The following is a 26,267-nucleotide window of genomic DNA, read 5'->3' as shown; positions in this document are numbered from 1 at the left end:
AGCATAGAGCAATAGTAATGTCAGTAGGGTATGTATTGCTCTAGTGGTGGTCAGAAAATCCAGCAACCTCAGGAGGCATACCTCTATTAAGGTTTTGATGGAAATAGTAGTTACTGAAGTAATACAGGTGTAGCACCCTCTAGGTTTACCTAGATAGGATTTGTTATTTTTGTGAGTCAGAGGCTTGATAGAAGCCTGGGACGAGTCAGCCTGGGTGTGAGGTAGAGAGGTCACCTCAGGATAGGCTGCGTGGCTCTACAGGTCAGGGTTTCTGGAGCCCTCCCACCCTTCTAGAAACTGGAGAAACTTTCTATAAGAGGGGCGGAGGAAAGGAGGAAGCCTAGATTTGCATGTTTAAGGAAACTTGGCCAATCCCCAGGCAGGAGGCTGGGCATGGTGTAAGGGATTTCCGGTGAGACGAATTGCGATTAGAAATGCGCATGCGCATAGAAACTTCCGGATAAGAGTGGTCGGTTCTGCACATGCACGCAGCAATGCGCAATCGCGCACACGCATGGCGAAGATTGGAGCCAGAAGGGCTATTTAAGGAGTGCCTCTGCCCATTTTAGGTGCTGACTGGTCTTCAGCTCCCCCGTGTCCTGCTTGGTCCTGTATGATTCCTTTGTTGCTGATCCGGCTTGTTCCTGACCTGACTCTGATTCCTCTCCTGATTGATACTGGTTCCTGACTTCAGCTCTACTCCTGAACTTGGCTTTGCTCCTGATTCTGTACCGTTCTGTCCGCCTGTTGATGACCCTGACTATTCCTATGACACTGCTCCTGTCTCTTACCCTCACTACCTGCCTTGTTCTGGTGCACGCCTGGCGATCTACAAAACCCACTCTGCTGGTAATTACTGTGCCTGAATCAGAAGATCATCAGTCTTCCAAGATCATCATCTGCAAGAGCTGCAAACAACATCTACAGGCGTGCTTATCCCCCTGGTCCCTAGACTCCCTCTGTTTCAACTCCAGGTGGGTCAGGGCTAGTGACACAAGTGAGGCCGACCTTGTCATTTCAGTCTCCCATCAGGTACGTGACACATGGTGGCTAAGAGCAACCCTTAAATGTGGCAGAGCCTGTGCAGCAGGGGAGTTGTTGAGTTTAGGTGGAAGATGGACAGAGAGAAGGTGCTGGAGAGTGGAGCCTGAGAGGGGGCCCCAAGGAGGGGGGCCTGCCCATAGGCTGGTGCTGGATGGAAGGATCTCCACTGTGCCACCATCTCTAGGGAGGACATCCTGTCAGCAGGGAAGAAGCTAGCCCAGTGTAAGGCCTGAAAGCAGCTGGAGCCCATCAAGCTAACAGGACAGAACAGTACTTCTAAACCCCCTGGGCCAGAGAAGGGAGAGGGCGTTCAGGTGCAATACCCAACTAGTTCTCCTCTGGGACTACTTATTTGCAGATCTTGGAATCCCTTGCCCAGGGAAACCCTCAGGATTGCTGGGTGAAGGAGGAAGGATTCATCTGTGGTCTGGGGAGGTACACCAGAGGGGACATCAGTGCTCCTTAAAGAGACAGTTGCTATTTGTTTTGGTCCACAGTGTACAGTGTACAATGTTTGTTGAGAAATCGTCCTCAAAGTCTTACAGTTCCTTGGTCATCTCATATACCCCTATACCCCATCCAAGCTGTTAACTCCCAATAATAACAATATCTAAGCTCAAGGACTGTGTATGAGAAGATGTGAGAAATGCACGTTGCCTGGCTCTGCAAAGCTTAGGGGAACCCATCAAATTCAGTGGCCCTTAGGGGGGCGAGTGCTACACAGGTAAGAACCTCTCATCAATACTCTTGAATATTAGGACAGTCCCAAGATATGTGCATAAGATCAGCCAGAGGTGTGGAACATTGGCAACAAGCGGAGAACTGGGAACTGTAGATCCTGGCCAACCTAGTCGGGGTAAAATAGATTCTATGTAAATATTTGTATTGTATTAAATGGTTTCTAGCAAAAACCAGGTAAATGAAAGGAACCTCCCAGATGTTATCCCAGTCATCTCTATCCAGTCCTGGAGCAACAGCTTCCCATAGTGACATGCAAAGTCTTAACACAGCAGAGGTTTCTGGGAATAAGTTTTTATAAATCATAGAAAATACTTTGGTCACAGAGTCATTACATAGTAGCATCAACATATCACTAGCGTGTATAGTGAGATCTCCTGTACAAAACTGAGGCTGGAAAGCACGTCTTATTTGCAAATATCTGAAAGATGAGTATTAGGTAGATGATAGTGCGCCTTCAATTCATCAAAGGACATGATAGACCCATTTGCAGTAACTTGTTGCAGAGCTTTAATGCCAAATTTCATCCAGATCACAGGATCAGAGTACGGTAAGTATAAAAATGTTCCAGAGTAGGGTTTTTCCAGAATGGAATATGGGGAGATAGCGGTGGAGCCAGGGCTTCACTTATGATTCAACCCCAGGCCTTGAGAACTTGAGAACCCCGGGCAATAGGGGATCATGGGGCTCCTGTGTCCTCACCCACACTCAAACCACACCCAAAAAAGCCTATGAAAGGTACCAGGGGCATCTCATGGGGCCCCCTACTGACCCCGGGCCCTCGGGCAGTGCCCGAGTTCCCCAATGGTCAGTCCGCCCCTGGTCACCACTGTAAGGAGACATTTCCAGGGGCTTAAAGTCTCCTTATATACAACAAGTTAGACTATAAGGAGACTTTAAGCCTCTGTACAAAAGATGGGTCAGAGCCTCATAAGATCCCAGTACTGCTTCCTCTAAGGACACTGCAGCATCGCCCTGTGGTATAGTTGACCAGCGATGAGCAAAAACCAACTGCCTGGCCAGGAAGTATTTATAGAAATTTGGCACCGCCAGTCCTCCCTCCTGCCATGGCTGCTGTAGAATTGCCAATTTGATGCGAGGATTCCCGCCATGCCACAAGAAGGAAGAGATGAGTCTATGGACTTCAAGACTGATCTGGGGAATTTCTAAAAATATAGAGAAATAATGGGAGAATTTTCATTCTCACTAAGTTTATTTTCTCTATTAGTGTGGGAGATTTCCCCAGGCATTCAGTCTATTTGGGGTTTAAGTTGGGTGGGAAGTGGAGAGACAATTAGGGGAATGTAATTAGTGACTGAATTTGTTATGACCAGCCCTAGGTCTTTTATTTGTGTCACCACCAGGGGCGGACTGACAACTCATGGGGCCCCCGGGCAATAGGGGATCATGGGGCCCCTGTGTCCTTGCCCAAACTCAAAAAAGCCTATGAAAGGTACCAGGGGCATCTCATGGGGCCCCCTACTGACCCCGGGCCCTCGGGCAGTGCCCGAGTTCCCCAATGGTTAGTCCACCCCTGGTCACCACTGTAAGGAGACATTTCCAGAGGGTAAATGAGAGCATAGTGGGAGAATTTTGGTCTTAGGCCAGATCACTTTTAGACCAGAGAATTTAGAAAACTTGCCCATAATGGACACCTGTAGGGAAGGACCTGCATCCCACAAAAAAGGACTAACTCATCAGCATAAAGAACAGTAATTTCCAAAAGGCTGCCCACTTTAACACCTTGCAAGGCACTAGAGGAGCGTAAGGTGGTGGCAAGTGGTTCCATCATGAGTGCAAAAAGCCCCGGAGAGAGGGGGCACCCCTGTCCAGTACCCCTAGACACTGAGAAGGAGCCAGATACCTGCCCATTAACGTTAATGGCTGCCACTGGGTGATAACACAGCAGGGATATCCACTTAAGGAAGGATCGGCCAACGCCCAATCGCCTCAATACATGCCGTATATAAAATAAATGCAGCGCTAAAAAACAAAAGAATCTTATATAGGTAAATGATGTGGAAGCGCTGATATGAGCGCAACAGTAAGTGCAGTGAGATCTGCCATACAGAACACAGAACTGGATGAAGCACAGATCTGTTTTGGACACAGGAGAACTATGCTGCATGATTACCAAGATAAAGCCCTTGGATTGCTCTTCCTCTGTTGAGAGATCTCACTCTTCCTGGAGCATTTTTTGTTAAGCTTGATCATTGCGAGCCTCATAAGGTGGAGCCATTTGGGAACGTCAGCCAGTATTTAAGTGCTGCCCAGGGGCGGACTGACCATTTGGAAACTCGGGCACTGCCCGAGGGCCCGGGGTCAGTAGGGGGCCCCATGAGATGCCCCTGGTACCTTTTTCATAGGCTTTTTTGAGTTTGGGCAAGGACACAGGGGCCCCATGATCCCCTATTGCCCGGGGGCCCCATGAGTTGTCAGTCTGCCCCTGGTGCTGTCTGATGAGTCTGTTAGCGGAGTGTGACCCCCGAGTGTGAGCCATCATCCTGAGTGTCCACTGCTGAGCCTGATGACCATACAGCCCTAGACCAGACCCCGATGACCCCACCATTAAGGGTATACATATAAGGCGCATACTATATGTACTTCTGGTAAGTGCATCACTTTACCAGATTCTGGCACGGATATTGCAAGTCATGAAGCACGGATTACCACATTTTATGGACGATATCATCTTATGATTGGATTTTCTAGCACTGTCACATTGATATAATTTCATCACCCATAGACAGGATCTCACTGCACTTACTGTTGCGCTCATATCAGCGCTTCCACATCATTTGCCTATATAAGATTCTTTTGTTTTTTAGCGCTGCATATCTATCTATTTGCTATTTTGAGGTGTTGAGGATTTGCCTTTATATGCTAGCTGCTCTTTTTAGGGATTATTACATTGCGCTCACATTATCTCTTTATACATACTGTGCCTCATATAAGTCTGATCAATAGAATCAAAAGCCTTTTGAAGGTCTAAAAACGCCCCACTAGAGACATTTGACTTAAGCTGGGTGTGGGTGTAAAGCAGGGGTGGACTGACAACTCATGGGGCCCCTGTGTCCTTGCCCAAACTCAAAAAAAACCTATGAAAAAGGTACCAGGGGCATCTCATGGGGCCCCCTACTGACCACAGGCCTTCGGGAAGTGCCCGAGTTTCCAAATGGTCAGTCCACCCCTGGTGTAAACCCTTTGTAGGTTAATATCAGTTGCCTTTTGGGGCCTAAAACCAGTCTGATCTGGTGAGATTAAATAGCGCAGCACTTTAGTAAGTCTGGTGGATATCATCTTTGAAGTCCATATTTAAAAGTGAAATGGGGCAATAGGAACAGAAGTAAAGGGGATCTTTGTCAGGCTTTGTCAACAACACCGTATGGGCTTCATAGAATGAGGGGAGTAAGGCCCCAGCCTCAAGACATTCACGATAGAGCTGCAATAGCCAAGTTGTAAGCAATTCAGAGTATTGTTTGTACCACTCGTTTGGGATTTCATCAAGACCAGGTTGCTTGCCATCGGGAAAGAGTCAATGGCAGCAATCAGTTCTTTATCTGAGAAAGGGGCTTCCAATCCAAGGATGGTTCCTATTTAGGGAAAGTACCCCATTTCCTACCACAAGTAGGAAAGGAGGACCACATGGGGATGCTGGGATAATTACTATTGTAAGACTAAAGAACTCTTAAACTTAGAATTTAGACTCCGAACATTACAAGACAGAATCTTTCATATGATCAGTGATAAGAAACACTATCGGGGGCAGTGGGGGGTGATGCAGAAAAGGATTCGGAGAACCACACAAAACTGGTCACAGACACCATATACAATAGTAGTGGGGGGGGGGGGGGTGGCAGGGATGCAGAAAAGGATTCAGACAACCACACAATACTGGTCACACACACCATATACAATAGTAGTGGGGGGGGGGGGCAGGGATGCAGAAAAGGATTCTGAAAACCACACAAAACTAGTCACAGACACCATATACAATAGTAGTAGGGGCGGCAGGGATGCAGAAAAGGATTCTGAAAACCACACAAAACTAGTCACGGACACCATATACAATAGTAGTGGGGGCGGCAGTGATGCTGAAAAGGACACTGAGAACCACACAAAACCAGTCACGGACACCATATACAATAGAATTGGGGGGGGCAGGGATGCAGAAAAGGTCTCTGAGAACTACACAAAACTGGTCACGGACACCATATACAATAGTATTCGGGGGGGCAGGGATGCAGAAAAGGATTCAGAGAATAACACACAACTGGTCACACACACCATATACAATAGTAATGCAATATGTGAGGCAAAACAATAACCGCAGACCAAAGCGGGCAAAAGAGGAACACACCCATTACAGCAAGATACAACAAACAAAAAAAAAAAGAAGAACAAAAATAAAACCAAGTTCCCTGTTCACCCTGGCAAAAAAAAGGGGAAGAGTCCAAAACCTGCCATAGAAACCTTAGGCCCCGAACTAGAAAAAAAACAGGTGCAAAGTCTACAATTGGTCCATCCACTCCGATGACTGGGAAAAAACATACAGTATAGGCATTGTACCATATCGCATAGGGCAGCTATGCATTAAGAAATAACACTGAAGCAGGGGCAGACTGACCATTTGGAAACTCGGGCACTGCCCAAGGGCCCGGGGTCAGTAGGGGGCCCCATGAGATGCCCCTGGTACCTTTTTCATAGACTTTTTGAGTTTGGGCAAGCACAGGGGCCCCATGATCCCCTATTGCCCGGGGGCCCCATGAGTTGTCAGTCCGCCCCTGCACTGAAGATGCAAACAGGTTAAAAATGTCTCAAACAAGCCCTTTGCAGGAGAACAAAAAGTTCCAAGGTGAATGGGGGTACTCTCAGCCGAAAGTTGGAATCACAGGACAAAGTGCCACATTCTCATCTCAGGCGATGGAGTCCAACCAGTCCACAGCATCAGAGGGGGATTAAAAAAACTTGGGCTGAACCCTCAACCTACTGGGGTATAGCATGCTGTAGGTAAGGCCTTTTCCCTGAGCCATTTGTGGATACCCACAAAAGAACGCCTTTTCTTTTGGAGTTCAGGAGAAAAGTCCGGATAAAGATGGACGGCTTTTTTTATGGCAGCTGCATTGCCAATATTTAATGGCACCCAGCTTTAAGCCTGAAAAAGGTACAGGAACGTCTTTGGTGTTTTTGTTGTGCGTGGTGAATGGCTGCCCTATGCGTGTTGTGCGACGACGAGTAAGAAGCATGAAAGCATGCAAAAACACGTTCCCCCTACGCTAGATGTGAATGGAGCCTAGACTAAGTTCATACCTTTGTGTGTAATGAACACATGCAAAATCACACACACATGACATGGTCATGGAAACGTCATGGTATGGCATGATTTTGGACTTTTTTTCCGCGTTTCTTGCACGTAGGGCAGCCCATCGAAATGAATGGCCTGCCCTACACGCACCACAGGGGAACATGCCCATGCTCCTTGCTGTAGGTGTGAACCAAGCCTAAGGGCTTGTGTTGATGGCATCAGTTTGAGAAGCTTCAGAGATCAGTTGGAATTCATTGACAGGTGCTTTTGACCTGAGTTGACCTCCTTCTGACTTGCAATTGAAGCAGGTTTTTATGTCCCATTGACTTGCACCGGAATGCAAAACCCATTTGAAGCAAGCAAAATCGCATCCCACAAACCCTAAATATGATTTCTACTCACATCACAATCCGATCTGCTAGGCTCGCTGCTCTCGTCCTTCTCTTGTCTTTCACTTGACTTGTCATTGCCGTCCTCCGTGTTCTCGGTTTCCTCTTTAGTGATTGATGAGTCTGTGACGTTTGTGTCCAATGTGGCCTCTTCTTTGCTGGGGTCCTCCTCCACCGTGCTGGCTGATCCCTCGTCAATCTGTGTCTCTTTCTCTGTCTTTCCTGGGTCTTCCTGGGGGCACTCAGATGACTTTTCTGCTGGGTCAGATGACTTTTCTGCTGGGTCACATGACTTCTCCGCTGGGTCATGTGACGCCGTGTCTGTCTCGCACGCTGATTCTGTCTGTTGGGTTTCATCTTTATCTTTTGGACTCCCAGTACCTTTCTCTTCCACCTTATCCCCGTTTTCTTTAGGCGCGGTGCTCATGATATCGATATCAAAGTCCATGTCACTTTGGGATTTTCTAAACCTTCGGCTTGGGGGTCTTCTCTTTAAGGAGCCTCTAGTACGAACCTGTTGGGAAAGATATTTATGACACAATATTAGCAATGTAGAGTCATGTAAAAGCAAACTCTAGGTAATTATTTTTGTTCTAGATACAGTGAGGAACGGTTAGAGATGAAGTTTAGTTAAAAAACATAAATTTCTCTACAGCTTTACCTGTAATGAAGTATGTCCCACAATATGCAGGCTGTTGGATTCTGTAGAAATCTTCACTGCAGGGCTTGCCCTGTCCTCTTCCTGCTGCTGAAGTTCCAGCAATGTGGGGGTTAATAACTTAAGGTCTCAGCTGCACGATTCAATGGGGACAGGCCACCTCCTGCTCTCAATCTAATGATAAAAGTTTCTCATTGGTTGTAACACAATCTGTGAATGGAGGAGAGAGTCATTTGACTGATCAGACTCTCCCCTATTCACAGATCAAGTAATCAGTAAATGAACTTTTCTACTAGGAGAAGACAGGAGGGGGCATATCCATCTTTATTTCAGCTGAGCCTGGACATCTGAAGCTGTTAACACCCACAGTGCCAGAGGTTCAGCAGAAGGAAGAGGACAGGGCAGCCCTGCAGGGAAGATTTCTGGAGAATCCAGTAGTCTGCTCATCATGGGTCGTACTTCATTACAGAAAAGTAATGCAAGTTTTTTTTAACTAAATGTAGCACCTCTTTAGTTAGCTAGGAGGAGCTGGCTAGTTTTTCTAGATAGAAAGGCTAAGTAGCAGCCTGGGCATGAGTCAGCTGAGTCAAATTTAGGTCAAGGCTGAGGGCTTTGCAGGTCAGTTCCTTGATACCTCTACCTGATATAGAGACTTGGAGAAGTCTCTAGAACTCAGTGGGTGGGGGTGAGGAGGGGCTGGCTTGCACACTTAAGGGACTCTGGCCGATCCTCAAGCAGGAGACATGGCATGCTGGCAGGGCAGCCTGTAAGTGTGACAGAGCCTACTCAGCAGCAGGAGAGTTTGGGTGGAAGATGTAGGAGATGCAGGAGCCTGGGAGGGAGCCCAGTGGGAAGGGGCCCACCTACAGGCTGGGACCTGGAAATGTTAGAAGCCACCAATAGTCTGTGCTTTTGCTTTTTGGGCCTAGTATCCTACTCCTGAGTGTGGCGTTATAGCCCAAGGATCAGAGATTCAAGATCTCAGCTGCATCCTCCAATGAACAGAACCGAAAGACATTCAACAGCCCTACTGCAATACACAGCTCAAATTTTGGCCGCTGAAACTCAAGCCGTAGGTGCCCCTGTCGACACAGCTTGCCTTGACAAAAGTTAAATGAACAACAGACTGTTGTCAAGAGAGATCGGTGGAAATTGACAGCCAAACAGTGCCTACATCCAATCAGCCACGAGCGCCAGCTGTCAGAATACAAAATCCCACAGCATGAGATTCATCCATTTGTGCTGTTTAGGATGGATAAATTTGTTAGATGTCTTTCAATCAGCATGCAAGCTGATTATACACACACACACACACACACAAAGCATACACATACACACACATATATATATATATATATATATATATATATATATGAATTTGGGGGTTCTAAGTAATTTTCTTGAAAAATGCTGATTTTTACATATATGTGAGAAATATCAGAATTGGGAAGTAATTATAAACCACCTTAAAGTTTTCCTAAACCCAGGACCCTGCATTCCCTATATCTGGTCTCCCCGGACCCAACATTCACTATATCTGGTCTCCCCGGACCCTGCATTCACTATATCTGGTCTCCCCAGACCCTGCATTCACTATATCTGGTCTCCCCGGACCCTGCATTCACTATATCTGGTCTCCCTGGACCCTGCATTCACTATATCTGGTCTCCCCGGACCCTGCATTCACTATATCTGGTCTCCCTGGACCCTGCATTCACTATATCTGGTCTCCCAGGACCCTGCATTCACTATATCTGGTCTCTCCAGACCCTGCATTCATTATATCTGGTCTTCCCGGACCCAACATTCATTATATCTGGTCTCCCCGGACCCAACATTCATTATATCTGGTCTCCCCGGACCCTGCATTCACTATATCTGGTCTCCCCGGACCCTGCATTCACTATATCTGGTCTCCCCGGACCCTGCATTCACTATATCTGGTCTCCCCGGACCCTGCATCCACTATATCTGGTCTCCCCGGACTCTGCATTCACTATATTTGGTCTCCCCGGACCCTGCATCTACTATATCTGGTCTCCCCGGACCCTGTATTCACTATATCTGGTCTCCCTGGACCCTGCGTTCACTATATCTGGTCTCTCCGGACCCTGCAGTCACTATATCTGGTCTCCCCAGACCCTACATTCACTATATCAGGTCTCCACGGACCCTGCATTCACTATATCTGGTCTCCCCGGACCCTGCATTCACTATATCCGGTCTCCCCGGACCCTGCATTCACTATATCTGGTCTCCCCGGACCCTGCATTCACTATATCTGGTCTCCACAGACCCTGTATTCACTATATCTGGTCTCCCCGGACCCTGCATTCACTATATCCGGTCTCCCCGGACCCTGCATTCACTATATCCGGTCTCCCCGGACCCTGAATTCACTATATCTGGTCTCCCCGGACCCTGCATTCACTATATCCGGTCTCCCCAGACCCTGCATTCACTATATCCTGTCTCCCCGGACCCTGCATTCACTATATCCGGTCTCCCACAGTACACACAACATGGAAATGCAATTATTTTAGTAAATATAAACTGCTAAATGTAAATAGTAGAAAATAGTGGTGCGGAGCCTCTTGCTGACGTCACGCCGCCACCACTACCGAAGGACGGAGTGACAACCATCGTGGTATTTTCTTTTTACATTTTATGATTGTCTCCACGTGGATTATTTTATATTTAATATATGCAATAAATTACTACACTATATATAACTCTGCGGTGAGCTGTTTTCTTCAGGACAAAGGCTTCTTTTTCGTCCAGAGACCTAGATGACAGTCCATCCTAACCTCTTGGCTGCCCCCTACCTGTCATGCTTGAAATGCCTGTTACCAGTTTCATTCTGGTGAGTGTACATCTATTAGAGGTGGCAGATTCTCCTGCGTGATGATGATCACATTCACACCCAGCACTTTACTTCGCTGCACCCTATTGTTTAACAGACATTTATGTGAATCACATCCAATCACGGACATTATTAGTTTTATCATCCGTATAATTCTGTAATCATTTTGTTTCTGTATTGCATATAATATTACGCATTACTACGGACATCATCACATTACCTATTTATGAGGCACTTTATGTTTGTATGTATTGAAGTATATTCTCTTGACGGTTTTTGCACTCTTATATGATGCACTTTGCTGTTCCACATTATCCATGCAGTTTTTGATGCATTTACTGTTCCATTTAATCACGTGATTTACTGCACTCTCATTCGATGCACTTTATTGTTCTGTTTTGGCACATATAGTTTATGATGCATTATACAGTTCTGTTTTATTTTTATCGTTTTCTTGCTAGTGATATATCTTTTATGTGAAGCACTTTACTGTTCCACTTTATTTATTAGTATTTTGAGCACTTCACTTGCTTACTATATCTGGTCTCCCAGGACCCTACAGTCACTATATCCGGTCTCCCCGGACCCTGCATTCACTATATCCGGTCTCCCCGGACCTTGCATCCACTATATCCGGTCTCCCCGGACCCTGCATTCACTATATCTGGTCTCCCCGGACCCTGCATTCACTATATCTGGTCTCCCCGGACCCTGCATTCACTATATCTGGTCTCCCAGGACTCTACATTCACTATATCTGATCTCCCCGGACCCTGCATCCACTATATCTGGTCTCCCCGGACCCTGCATTCACTATATCTGGTCTCCCCAGACCCTGCATTCACTATATCTGGTCTCCCCGGACCCTGCATTCATTATATCTGGTCTCCCAGGACCCAACATTCACTATATCTGGTCTCCCTGGACCCTGCATTCACTATATCTGGTCTCCCAGGACCCTGCATTCACTATATCTGGTCTCCCCGGACCCTACATTCACTATATCTGGTCTCCCCGGACCCTGCATTCACTATATCTGGTCTCCCCGGACCCTACATTCACTATATCTGGTCTCCCCGCACCCTGCATTCACTATATCTAGTCTCCCCGGACCCTGCATTCACTATATCTGGTCTCCCAGGACCCTGCATTCACTATATCTGGTCTCCCCGGACCCTGCATTCACTATATCCGGTCTCCCAGGTCCCTGCATTCACTATATCTGGTCTCCCAGGTCCCTGCATTCACTATATCTGGTCTCCCCGGACTCTGCATTCACTATATCTGGTCTCCCCGGACCCTGCATTCACTATATCTGGTCTCCCCGGACCCTGCATTCACTATATCTGGTCTCCCCGGACCCTGCATTCACTATATCTGGTCTCCCACAGTACACAGATCATGGAAGTGCAATTATTTTATTAAATATAAACTGCTAAATCCCTTTTCTCATCAGAAGTTAGAGCAGACTTGTGACTTCTATCAGTGCCCAGCAGAGTACTGGTTAAAGCTTGTAGGAGAAGTTTTCTTTCTGCTCTAGGAGGATGCAGAACCCCTGACCTCTGTCTGGACAGTGCTGCTTGGCCCTGTGCTAATCACGTGCATTCTCCCAAGGAAAAAAAAACCCTCTCTAGCAACACACACCAAACTGAGCACTTGCAGAGTGACTCCAGACCTCTGTTCTATCAGGAAATATGGTGTGGACATTTGAACAAAACAAGGGGCCGAGAAGACAGGATCAAACAGCCTTTTTTACACAATGCAGAGCATTAACCCCTTAGGTCCCACAGTGAGTATAACAAGCATGCTTTACTGCATCTACAGACTGATTGCACTGTTGTGGGTTTAGTAACACTTTAATCTCAGCCGCCTGATTGACTCCAATGCATTTAGCCTAAATAGTGACATTTCAACCAAATCTCCAGAATTTTGGAGAATTGACTAGTTTGGATTTTGCTCATCCCTACTCCTAGTCCCCAACCAGACACTGAAGAAGGGGCATCTCTAGGCAGGTGCGGGGGGGTGCGCGCCGCACCGGGTGACACCTACAGCACGGGGTGACACCGGATCAGCTCCACGAAAAGGTAAGTTGTAAAGAAAGCCGACGATCCCGCAGGATGGATCGGATCTGCGGATTGAGCATAATGGATTGGAGTCCGATCCATTATGCTCCCTAATCCGCAGATCCGATCCATCCTGCGGGGATCGTCGGTTTTCTTTACAACTTACCTTTTCATGGAGCTGATCCGGTGTCACCCTGTATAGGTTGCATGTCAACGATCCCCGCAGGATGGATCGGAGCTGCGGATTGGGGAGGATAATGGATCGGACTTCAATCCATTATGCTTAATCCACAGATCCGATCCATCTTGCGGGGATTGTCGGCATGCAACCTATACAGGGTGACACCGGACCCGCTCCACGAAAAGGTAAGTTGTAAAGAAAACCGACATTCCCCTCAGGATGGATCGGATCTGCGGATTGAGCATAATGGATCGGAGTCCGATCCATTATGCTCCCCAATCCACAGATCCCATCCATCCTGCAGGGATCGTCGGCATGCAACCTATACGGGGTGACACCGGACCCGCTCCACGAAAAGGTAAGTTGTAAAGAAAGCCGACGATCCCCGCAGGATGGATCGGATCTGTGGATTGGGGAGCATAATGGATCGGATTCTGATCCATTATGCTCAATCTGCAGATTGGGCAGGGGCAGACTGACAACTCATGGGGCCCCCGGGCAATAGGGGATCATGGGGCCCCTGTGTCCTTGCCCAAACTCAAAAAAGCCTATGAAAAAGGTACCAGGGGCATCTCATGGGCCCCCTACTGACTCCGGGCCCTCAGGCAGTGCCCGAGTTTCCAAATGGTCAGTCCGCCCCTGCACGAGACCAATACATGGAAAGGAGATCGACTTTACAAGCTTGTTAAACCTTTTATAGTGGGGGAAGCGCAGCTCGAGGAATGCCTGTTAAACTCATCAGCGAACAGTTGATGACGTCGGTGGATTACCGCCGGCTGCCCGTTACGCTTCTATTACAACCGGTTATTCGGTGAATTCGGATTCCAGCATGGCAATGACATGACAATCCGCATGAGTAACCTTATTGTAGCTTGGGAGAGGGGCGCCCTCTGGCGGCTGCTCAAAGCTGACAGGGGACTCCTCCGACTCGCTGGCACACGCCTGAAGGCCCGGACTGCTGGGTGTTGAGGGGGGGCTGGTGAACGGAGAGGCCATGACTTTGAGACCGGGGCTCTTCGGAGACGCTCCTGGGAGGAAATGCGCTGGAGCGAACGCCAAGTTACCCTGGAAAATAAAGAATAAATACGATCAGTATTAGATCAATGAATTCCACATATACAGGGGATAATGCATCTCCCCAATGTAAATTATACTCTTATGGTGGCCATACAAGATTCACCAAATGATCATTTTTCTTTCCTTTTATTCTCTTCCAATAAGAATATTTGATCTATAGCCCCACTTTCATGTATTTTTTTATGTCTTGTATTGAGGTTATCATTTTTTGTAGCAGGCTGATATCTAGTGGCAGTTTTGGGTCACTGCAACTTGTTTACTACTGTGAATTTGGTATCTTCCTCTGTCCTCCCCTCCTGTTTACAGCTCGTTAGTTTTGACTTAGCTACATAGTTACATAGTTAGTCTGGTTGAAAAAAAGACACAAGTCCCTCCAGTTCAATCCACTAAACACAACTGCGCAACACAAAACAACTATGCAATAACAGACCCTCCCCTGCTGTTTTGTGTTAGTTTAGTCCTAGCTTGACCCTCCCCACTTATTCCATGCTACTCTGTCAGTGTTAGAAGTTCACAAAGACAGGGCTTAAAGTGTTACTAAACCCACAACTACTAAAATCAGTCTGTATATGCAGTAAAGCATGCTTGTTATACTGAACGAGGAAAGAACAAAGAGAGGGCGCACAGGCCTAATGCATTACCATTAAAAATGTTTTATAAGAAATAAAATAGGTGTTGTACTCACAAACGAGAATAAAGTCAAGGCACATCATAAAAGAACAGCTGGGTCAACACCGCGCTGAGTAACAGTTCGCAATGGGGAGTGTAGACATCCAATAGGCTGACACGTTTCGAGGACTTGCCTCTTCCTCAGACAATGCATTCAATAAAGTGAATAATGGTGTATAAAGTGACAAAAAGTCCACATAAATAAGTAAACGTGAAGTCCTAATAGCTCTCAGGTAAGGAGTGATCCCTTTCTGAATCTTCTGGTGAAAATCAAATAATAGAATTGAGCACTCACCAGATGCGCAATAACATTGCACATTTGAGAACACAATCTCTCAGAAGGTCAGCTGGATCATCTTATAGGGCGTCTACAATCTGGCATGGATTCCTCCCTGGGTAAACCGTGGATAGCAGCAACGTCCTTCTCCTTATCAAAAGACTCTGTGGGTGGTTAGACTCATCAGGAGCCCAAGAAAAGGATACCACATAGCGTGATACTGCTTCAAAGGGTTTATTATCCAGTAACAAGTAACAACAAAGGAGTAAATAACCAGAAACAATTGACCATATGTGCAGGTAAGATGGCTGCTGGACCTGCAAGGGACCTCGGCGGCGTGACGTCACGGCGTTGTAGCTCCTCTCTGACGCGTTTCGTGCTCTAGCACATACTCATAGGGGGTATACATACTTAGGTTAGCATACCCCCTGTCAGGGATCCCGGCCGCTCGGAGGTGCGCGCATGCACAGATTGCCGACTCATACTAGCCGGCGAGCGCTGGGACTTGGGTCGCCCAATGAGAGCACAGGGCGACCTATTTAAACCAGCCCTGTGCATCTCAAAATTGCCTTATGGTCTTACTTCCTTGTTCCTGTGTTCCTGTATGCCCTGCGTTCCTGATTGTTTTCTTGCCGACCCAGCCTGATCCTGATACCGTTGCTCTCTCCAGTCCTGACCCTTGGCTCATCCTGACCATTCTCTGCCTGCTCCCAGTGCCTGACCTCCTGTTGCTGAACCCGGCTTGTGACCTGACTATTCGTTGCCTGCCGATCTGTACCGTCTGCTCCGCTGTTACTGACCTCGCTATACCTCTTCACATCTGGCTCCTACCTGCTCTACGCCATTGTCGGTTGCCTTTACCACAGCTGGTGTTACTCGGGGGTCGCGACCTTGTCTCAGGCTGCTTCAAGTCCATCCCCACCATCAGGGGCTCTGGTGAACCAGGAGACTGAGGCTTAGACTCCGCGCCCTGAGGGACTCCGGCCAGTGGGCCACTAGAGGCTACCGTCAGTCGGCGCGTGACACCCCCTATGAGTATGTGCTAGAGCACGAAACGCGTCAGAGAGGAGCTACAACGCCGTGACGTCACGTCGCTGAGGCCCCTTGCAGGTCCGGCGGCCATCTTACCTGCACATATGGTCAGTTGTTTCTGGTTGTTTACTCCTTTGTTGTTACCTGTTACTGGATAATAAACCCTTTGAAGCAGTATCACGCTATGTGGCATCCTTTTCTTGGGCTCTTGATGAGACTAACCACCCACAGAGTCTTTTGACAAGGAGAAGGACATTGCTGCTATCTACGGTTTACCCAGGGATAAATCCATGCCAGATTGTAGACGCCCTATAAGATGATCCAGCTGACCTGAGAGATTGTGTTCTCAAATGCGTAATGTTATTGCGCATCTGGTGAGTGCGCAATTATATTATTTGATTTTCACCAGAAGATTCAGAAAGGGATCACTCCTTACCTGAGATGTTGTATTAGGACTTCACGTCTACTTATTTATGTGGACTTTTTGGCACTTTATACACCATTATTCACTTTATTGAATGCATTGTCACTTTATATCATTATTATGATTTTGGTCACCTTAATTCAGCACTATCTTCACTTTATATTTATGGACTAAGAATGATTCATATTGCTGGATAATTTTTCCAATTTTACACGATATTCATAATATGTTAGCGCTGCACCTATTTTTGATATATTGATCTTGGGAGGCTATTCGGTACCTTTTTTGGTGTCACAGCTGCTCAAACTATAGCGCTCACTTCTGTGTTATATGCGCAGACTGATTTTACTGTTGTGGGTTTAGTAACAAATGATCCGAAACTCCCATTTGCAACTATGCATTAGGAGCTTTCCGTGACACTTTAGTTACTCTGCTGGCAGCGTGCAGTGAGGACACTAAAAGCACAGAAAACCGATCCCTATGGACGCATATATACAGCAGCTCAGCGTTAAAGCCCAACTGGCGAGAGGCCGTCTGGAACAGGTTGAGATATGATGGAAGTTATTGCTTGCAGCTGCATTTTCTACCAGGCAGTGTGGGAGAGCTTTACAACATAAGGGCAGACAGTACAATTACAATACAGGAGGAATCAGAGGGCCCTGGACATTAGAGCTTACAATCTAAGAATTCATTCAAACCAATGCTACTGCTTACAGCTATGTTATTTCTGCTTCCTATTTACTTCTACAAATATTGCTACTTACTACCTCTACTTACTAAATTTACAACATGCTACTACATTCAAAGATCAATCATTTATGAATGCAGCGATAATTCGTTCAGTTAGTAGCGCCACTTTATAAAAAAGCATTGCTTCTGTTACTCAGGTATAATAATCGTTGTCCATTAGAGGGCGCTATTATACAATGATACCTGGACAGGAAATAGTTACATTGTAACAAATACAACTATGCAATATTCTGTATTATTATGATTATTATTAGTGATCTATTGATTATTATCATGCAGGCTCCACCTCCGCAACATCTCCAAGATACGTACGTTCCTCACCCCAGACACTACTAAACAACTCATACACTCCCTTATTATCTCACGTCTGGACTACTGCAACTCCCTCCTCACCGGCCTACCCCAACACAGGCTATCCCCGCTTCAGTCTATCCTGAACTCAGCGGCCAGACTCATCCACCTCACCAACCGCTCCGATTCTGCCACCCCTCTCTGCCAATCCCTTCACTGGCTCCCGATTGCCCAACGCATTAAATTTAAACTACTAACACAGACATACAAAGCCATTCATAATGCTGCCCCAAACTACTTCACTGACCTGATACCCAAATACCACCCAACCCGTACTGTTCGCTCCTCACAAGACCTCCTGCTCTCTAGCTCCCTGGTCTCCTCCTCCCACGCGCGACTGCAGGACTTCTCCAGGTCTTCCCCCATCCTCTGGAGCTCCCTACCCCAATCCATCAGACTGTCACCTACCCTCCTCACCTTCAGGCGCACCCTGAAAACCCATCTCTTCAGGGAAGCCTACCCCACCCTCACCTAACAGCCGATCTCCTCCACTCCTCCTACCACTCCATCCCCCACAGCCACTTCCTCCTGTACCTCTACCCAGGGGCGGACTGACCATTTGGAAACTCGGGCACTGCCTGAGGGCCCGGGGTCAGTAGGGGGCCCCATGAGATGCCCCTGGTACCTTTTTCATAGGCTTTTTTGAGTTTGGGCAAGGACACAGGGGCCCCATGATCCCCTATTGCCCGGGGGCCCCATGAGTTGTCAGTCCGCCCCTGCCTCTAACCCCTCCCTCTTAGATTGTAAGCTTGAAAGAGCAGGGCCCTTGAACCCCTCGTGTATTGTATTGTTACTGTCTTGTCTCATGTACTGTCCCCCACTTTAATGTACAGCGCTGAGAAAACCATTTGGCGCTATATAAACACTGTATAATAATAATAATAATAAAATTATTATCATCAATTATTGAAAACTAATACTACTGCTTACTGTAATGCTATTATTGCAGCTTCTGGTTTACAGCTACAAGTATTGCTTCTTGCTACCTCTACTTACTAAATTTACTATATGCTACTACATCCAAATATCAATCATTTATTCATACAATTAGTTTGGGTAGTAGCAGCGCTTTGTAAGAAAGCATTGCTTCTTTTACTGGGGTATATTAATGTTTGTCCATTAGAGGGCGCTATTATACAATGATAACTGAACAGGAAATAGTTTCATTGTAACAAATACAACAACTATGTAACATGCAATAATCTATTCTTAGGGCTCATGTACACTGCAGCTGATAAACTGACGTTCAGGATCTGTTCAGCGGTTTTTTTTCAGCAGCCCCTGAACTGTCCCTAATGTTTTCCTATGTGTCCATGTACACATCATCGTTTAATGTCGTTTACAGGCAGTCGAGTTTACAGTCATTTTTTTGAACGCACCAAACTTGTGTTCAGGAGTAGATTTTACTGGCGTTTCAAATGCCAAACGCTTGTAAACACAGTTAACCACGTTTATAAGCATTTGCGTTTAGAAGCGTTTTTTAACTGTTCCATGTCCAGATGCTGTCCAGAGCCTTTTTTCATCATCAGAAATGTATGCAAAGCGTTTTCCATGTATTCAAATGGACCCGGTACAGCAGCGCAGTCAGTTCCAGGTTTTGCGTGAAGGAAAAAAAGGTAGAACGTGCCGCATTATGCTCATGATGGGATCCATAGTGAATACAACCAGAAAAGACAGGCCATCTCAACACATACTGCTCTCTCTGCTTCTGCTCTCTCTATTTCTCTTAAAATGTCTGAAATAGTAAATTTTTTACTATTTTTCAGTGCATTCTGGGCATTTGGGAAGGTCTCCTGTGGTTATCTTTAAAAAACACTTCTAAACGCAAACGTGCATAAACGCGGTATGCAAACGCGGCAAAACTGACTTTTTTTAACCTACGTTTTCCAGCAGTCAGTTTCCATCATTCAGAAGTGTTTCCCAAACACCCCGTGTACATGAGCCCTTATGTGTAAACTATTGATACTATTATCATCACATTAACCATTACATTGGAGGTATGGGGGTGGGGTTCCTGCTCCTGATTGCTAATGGGAATGATGAGTTATACACCCACATGGAAGAAAAATATATTTTAAATATATTTGAAAAATACTCTTCCCAAATATATTGACATATATTTGAAATACTACAATTTTGGCCATACCACACACACACACACACCACATGTTGCGTTCTTTAAATATTACAAAATCTATGAAAAATATTTTTCAAAATATATATTTTTAAAATATATTCTTCAGATTTTTTTTTAACATATAAAACAGTCATTTTAACATAAATTTGTAAATGCATTCTAAAAATGTAGATTAAATGTATTTTAAAGACATACAGCATATTTGAATTTTTTTTTTTTTTTATATTTTTCAGACATTTTGTAATATATAAAAAATGCATTTCAACATAATATATATTATATATATATATATATATATATATGTATATTGAATTATATTGAATACAACCAAATTTGCAGTATTTCAAATATGTGTCAATATATTTGGGAAGAATATTTTTAAAATATATTTAAAAATATATTTTTCTTCCATGTGGGTAGTACCTTATGTAGGCCATACATTGGTCAATTTCTAAACTAACTTTCTTTAGAAAATCTGAAATTTTGTGCGTTTTGTAATCCGATGGTCCAACCCAGGGGCAGACTGACCATTGGGGAACTTGGGCACCGCCCGAGGGCCCAGGGTCAGTAGGGGGCCCCATGAGATGCCCCTGGTACATTTCATAGGCTTTTTTGGGTGTGGTTTGAGTGTGGGCAAGGACACAGGGGCCCCATGATCCCCTATTGCCCAGGGGCCCCATGAGTTGTCAGTCCGCCCCTGGTTCAACCATTGATTTAGAAATTCAGCCAACCAAGCCTTCAATATCATGAAGAATGTTCGTAGCCGGGAATCTTCTCTTTCCAGCTTCCATGCTTATTTCTTTTTCGAATACAATTCTCGCACGATCCTCCCATCATTGATTAAAAATGATGTTCATAAAATTTCCAGCATGCCTGATCACTCAAATTCGATGGCTGTATGAAAATCGGCCAATGCTGTGGCCCACTATGATTTTGAAGGAAATTGGTTCAGAATATACCCCATGTATGGTCGGCTTTAAGTCCTGCATTGATGGGCTTTGAGTTTGTGCTGCCAGAAGTGATTTGACATCAGTTTGTGACACTTCTGAGATCATTCAAAATTCACTGACGGGTGCATTTGACCTGCAGTTAACCTCCATGTGACCTACAGTTGTCTTGCTTCTGACCTGCATTTGACTCGCTTTATTACTCGCTTGAACTTGAGTGATCGGGCATGTTGAAAAGTTTTTGAAAAACAAGCAAATTTCTAATCAATGATGGGAGAATTGTGCAAGAAATATAATCGAAAAAGAAATGAGTGTGAGCTGTGACCTGGAAAGAAAAGAAGATTCCCGGCCATGAAAATTCTTTTCTGTACCACCATGAGGTGAAATTGAAGGCTTGGTTGGTCGAATTGTAAATTCAATGGTGACGCCATCGGATTACAAAAAACACACAAAATTTCTGATTTTCTAAAGCCAATTAGCTCAGAATTCGACCCATTTATGGCCTGCATTAGAAAGGGTATGTGTTCATGTAGACTTTTATATGTAGACTTTTATATGAATACAAAACTCATCTGAAGCATGGACGCAGGCCCTGTTAGCATGGCTACCTTCACATTTGTTCCAGAAGCAGTATCTCAATTTCCACCCACCTGGAGCTTCTCAATAAGAGGGGAGCTCTTCACCTTGACCTTAGGCATCTGTGTGTGAGGAGGAGACACTTTCTGCAAGAGAAAACCACAAGGTGTAAATATATAAGAAGCCCCAGAACCGACCAATATATAATTACTACAAAGGGCATCATCCCCTTCCTTTATGATCCGTACAGAACACTGTTTGAGGGTCAGTCAACTCTAACCATGGTTAGAGGCAGGGGCGGACTGACCAGGGGTGGACTGACCAGGGGCGGACTGACCATTTGGAAACTCGGGCACTGCCCGAGGGCCAGGGGTCAGTAGGGGGGCCCATGAGATGGATGCCCCTGGTACCTTTTTCATAGGCTTTGAGTTTGGGCAAAGACACAGGAGCCCCTATTGCCCGGGGGCCCCATGAGTTGTCAGTCCGCCCTTGGTTAGAGGTGAAGCTTGGTGGGACGTGTCAGCCCTGGGGATGCATAACTCTTGCACGCTCCAGCAGCGGGATCTCTCCGCCATAAATTTCTGACTGTTGGGGAGAGATTTACTAAAACTAGAGCAGTCAGAATCTGGTGCAGCTGTACATGGTAGCCAATCAGGTTCTAATTTCAGCTTGTTCAATTAAGCTTTGGCAATAAAACCTGGAAGCTGATTGGTTTCTATGCAGAGCTGCACCAGATTTTGCACTCTCCAGTTTTAGTAAATAACCCCCTTGCTGACCATCTTGGAGCTTTGGGTGTTCCCATCCACCTTTGTGTGTTCTATCTATTCCTGCTACATTCTACATAATAGAAGATAAATACAAATCTACAGTAGGCATGGTGGGAACCCCTCATAATAAGCACAGCAGGTGTACCCAGGGAACCCAGCACAGATATCTCACTGATTCCCTAGGAGATAGAGGAGACTGTCAGGTGGTTTAACTCTCTGACATCCACCGAACACTGAAATATCTGTATTAGGTGGACTGAACTTTAATTGGCAACAATAGGGAGGAACAATTAGCCAAGGAAACACCACCATTTTAAATAGCTACTTAGTTATTTAGTGGTTGTCGATGTGCTTCTGGATAGGTTTGCAGTCTTACATGATTCCGTACAGCCTCCCATTCTGATAGTTACAGAAGGCAGGGCCAGAACCTGGGAGCTCATGGCCTGTAGGTAGGAAGACTCAAAACCTAAAAGATGGACAGGGGCAGAATCAGGAATTCAGGTCAAACACCTGAAATCCTCAAAAGAAATAAAAGCAGCTGATTCAACTCTACCTGGAACTCAGATATTAGTTTTGGGTTGACCAAACTGTTAACGTAGGTGACTGTCATGCCAGTAGATGTTGGCATAATGTATGGTACGAATTCCATCACTAAGGTCATGGCTTCCTGGAGATCAAACAAGTCCATTGGCTATTTTTATATGTAGATGGGTAATGCAGTGCGCATCCAGGTTCATTTAGCTTATTTCAGAAATCAGTTTGAGATGATTCTGAGTTCCTTCAGAGTTGCATCTCACCAGAATGTGAGCTCATTCTGACCTGAAGTTGACCTCCTTCTGACCTGAAGTTGACCACCTTCTGACCTGAAGTTGACCACCTTCTGACCTGAAGTTTACCTCCCTCTGATTTGAAGTTGATCTTTTCATGACCTGCAGTTATGTCCTTCTGACCTGAAGTCAACCTCCTTCTTACCTGAAGTTTATCTCCTTCTGACCAGTGGTTGACCTTCTTCTTATCTAAATTCGAACTTCTGTCCTGAATTCAATCTCTTCCTGACCTGTAGTTGACCTGCTTCTGACATGATTTTAATCTTCTTCTGAACTGCAGTTGACCTTCTGATCTGACGTTTATCTTTTTATGACCTGCAGTTACTTCCTTCTGACCGTTAACCTCCTTCTTACCTGAAGTTTATCTCCTTCTGACCAGTGGTTGACCTTCTTATGATCTAAATTCGATCTTCTGTTCTCTAATGCAGCGTAAGCTTCCAGGTTCATTTAGCTTATTTCTGAGGTCAGTTTGAGATGCTTCTGAGTTCCTTCACAGTTGCATTTCCTTCACACCTGCAGTTGAGCTCATTCTGACCTGCAGTTGACTACCTTCTGACCTGAAGTCGATCTCCTTTTAACCTGAAGTTGACCTCCATCTAATCTGAAGTTGATCTTTTTATAACCTGCAGTTACCTCCTTCTGACCTGAAGTTAACCTCCCTCTTACCTGACCCCAGGTTCACACCTAAGGGTTTTCTGCAGCGTTTTGAAGAAACGTAGTACAGTCCATTTAACATGATTTCCTATGGGACAGGTTCACATCTCCGTGTTTTCATCCAGGGCGGTTTGTGGAAAGGGTCAGGGACTTTTTTTAATGCAAAATGTTGCGTTTTTGGTCCTATAGACTTTAATGGGAACACTGCAGAAAAGCATGTATTGCGTTTTTGCTGCGTTTTGTGTTTAAAATCTGTCTAGCAACAAGAAAAGTTAAAAAAAACGAAGAAAAAAACAAACCACAAAACGCATCAAAAATGCGGCAAAAATGCAAGTGCAAAAACGCAGCACAGAAACGCATCAAATGCAACCTGCATAGGTGTGAATCTAGACTGAAGTTTATTTCGTCCTGAGCAGTGGTTGACCTTCTTATGATTAAATGCTAAATTCTGTCCTGTATTCATTCTCCTTCTCACCTGTAGTTGACCTCCTTCTGACTTAAGGTTAATCTCCTTCTGACCTGCTGTTGACCTCTTTCTGACCTGCAATTGACCTCCTTCACACCTGAATTTGATCTTTTCTCCTGAGCTTGACCTCCTTTCAACCTGCAGTTGACCTCCTTCTGATCTGCAGTTGACCGCCTTCTGGCCTACAGTTGAACTCCTAAGCTGCATCAAGCTGCTTTAAGCTACTTTTGCATTCCCATTGACTCTGACCCCTTGAGGCGGTCCCATTGGATGAAACGCGTCAGGGTGGAGCCTGTGCTGACATCATCACGCACTCCGGAGTAATCGGCGGTGCTGTAGATTTGTGATATGCTTGTAACATGCTGCTAAATGTTAGTAGATATACAATATGAACATTCATTAAAGTCATCAGGTTTACACTATAGGATGCTGTTTTATTTCTCTTGCTGGACTGATGTGAGTGGCACAGGAGAGGTATTTATACAGAGTCCCTGTTGTTGTGCCTTGTGGTTCCCATGTCCTAAGAAACACCTTGTGGTCCTTGCTGCTATGCCCTGTGATTCCTGGGCATCAGGAGACATCTTATGGAGATAGATCTTTTATATAGAGCACAAACGAACAATCTATAATCTGGGGTCTGTGTATTTTGAGAAGAAGCTGTATGTGGCAGTGGTGTTGGAACTCACTGGGCGAATTTGAATCTCACTTGGATAAACTTTTATATTCAATACTGAGTAAATATGTTAGTCTTTGGGTGATTATTTTTATGGTTATTTATTTATTTTTACACTTTTTGATTCATTTACAGATGCAGTGCAACAATATTGGAATATAATTCCTTTTGACTTGTATGGGGGAAGAAGCAGTTCTAATGAGAAAAACCATATTCACAGGTCCATATGCTTTTAGATGGGAACTTACCTCTTCGCCATTGTTGGTGGCCTCAGGTTTAAGTAAGGGCAGTGAACAGGGAGGTTTCTTTCTTGTTGGTTTGTGTGGTGGAGCCTGAGAAGGGACATAAAAACACAGAGATTATGTTATGGAAAACATCACTAGTATAATTGTGGGAGGGAGTAGTGCTAATTTGCCCAGTGTACACCAGATAGGATAGGTAAGGTGAACCTCTAAGGGTTTGCTATCTGTGTACTATACACACAGACACCAAAAGGAGACTAGAAGTACCTATACAATTCTCAGAATTCCACATATACAGTTGTGTTCAAAATAATAGCAGTCAGACATCACTAACCGGATCAATCACTGTTTTTGGTAGAAATGATATTTCTACATGGCAAATAATTTCCTAGCAGGTGTAGTAGAGTAATAGAAATCCAACAGACCCAACAGTCATGACATGCATGCTGCTGATTCTGTGTCATTGAATCACTAATTGAAAGGGGCGTGTTCAAAATAATAGCAGTGTGGAGTTCTATTAGTGAGGTCATTCATTCTTTGAAAAACAGGTGGCAATTATTGCCCTTATTTAAGGAAGGAAGGCAGCAAATGTTGTACATGCTGGTTACAGTGCATTTCTCTCTGAAATTCTGAGGAAAATGAGTCATCCCAGACATTGTTCAGAAGAACAGCGTACCTTGATTAAAAAGTTGATTGGAGAGGGGAAAACATATAAAGAAGTGCAGAAAATGATCGGCTGCTCAGCTAAAATGATTGCAAATGCTTTAAAATGGCAACTAAAACCTGAAAGACGTGGAAGAAAGCGAAAAACTACCATTGGAATGGATAGAAGAATAGCCAAAATGGCGCGGACTCAGCCAACAATCAGCTCCAGGAAGATGAAAGAAGGTGTGACGTTCCCTGTGAGGACTGTTACAATTAGAAGACGCCTATGTGAAGCCAAGCTATCTGCAAGAAGTCCCCGCAAAGTCCCACTGTTGAAAAAAAGACATGTGCTGAAGAGGTTACAATTTGCCAAAGAGCACATTGACTGGCCTAAAGAGAAATGGCGCAACATTTTGTGGACTGATGAAAGTAAGATTGTTCTTTTTGGGTCTAGTGGGCGGAGACAGTTTGTCAGACGACCCCCAAACACTGAATTCAAGCCACAGTACACT

The 26,267-nt window shown here is 45.3% G+C and overlaps 1 protein-coding gene across 1 annotated transcript in view; it reads right to left on the bottom strand.

Annotated features, from left to right (window-relative positions):
• Window positions 1-26,267, bottom strand: part of RCSD1 (RCSD domain containing 1) — a 122,157-nt gene that overhangs the window by 4,996 nt on the left and 90,894 nt on the right. Inside the window, exons 3-6 of the mRNA XM_089660830.1 lie at window positions 25,117-25,200; window positions 21,556-21,627; window positions 14,103-14,306; window positions 7,490-7,990 (exon numbers count right to left, since the gene is read on the bottom strand). Of these exons, the coding sequence (XP_089516956.1) occupies window positions 7,490-7,990; window positions 14,103-14,306; window positions 21,556-21,627; window positions 25,117-25,200 (861 nt within the window). The remainder of the gene's footprint in view (window positions 1-7,489; window positions 7,991-14,102; window positions 14,307-21,555; window positions 21,628-25,116; window positions 25,201-26,267) is intronic.

The sequence above is a fragment of the Staurois parvus genome, unplaced genomic scaffold, assembly GCF_062004578.1.
Source record: "Staurois parvus isolate SC_StPar_1 unplaced genomic scaffold, SC_StPar_1.0 ptg001283l, whole genome shotgun sequence".
Classification (NCBI taxonomy): Eukaryota; Metazoa; Chordata; class Amphibia; order Anura; family Ranidae; genus Staurois; species Staurois parvus.
This window is presented reverse-complemented; position numbering and strand designations above follow the sequence as displayed.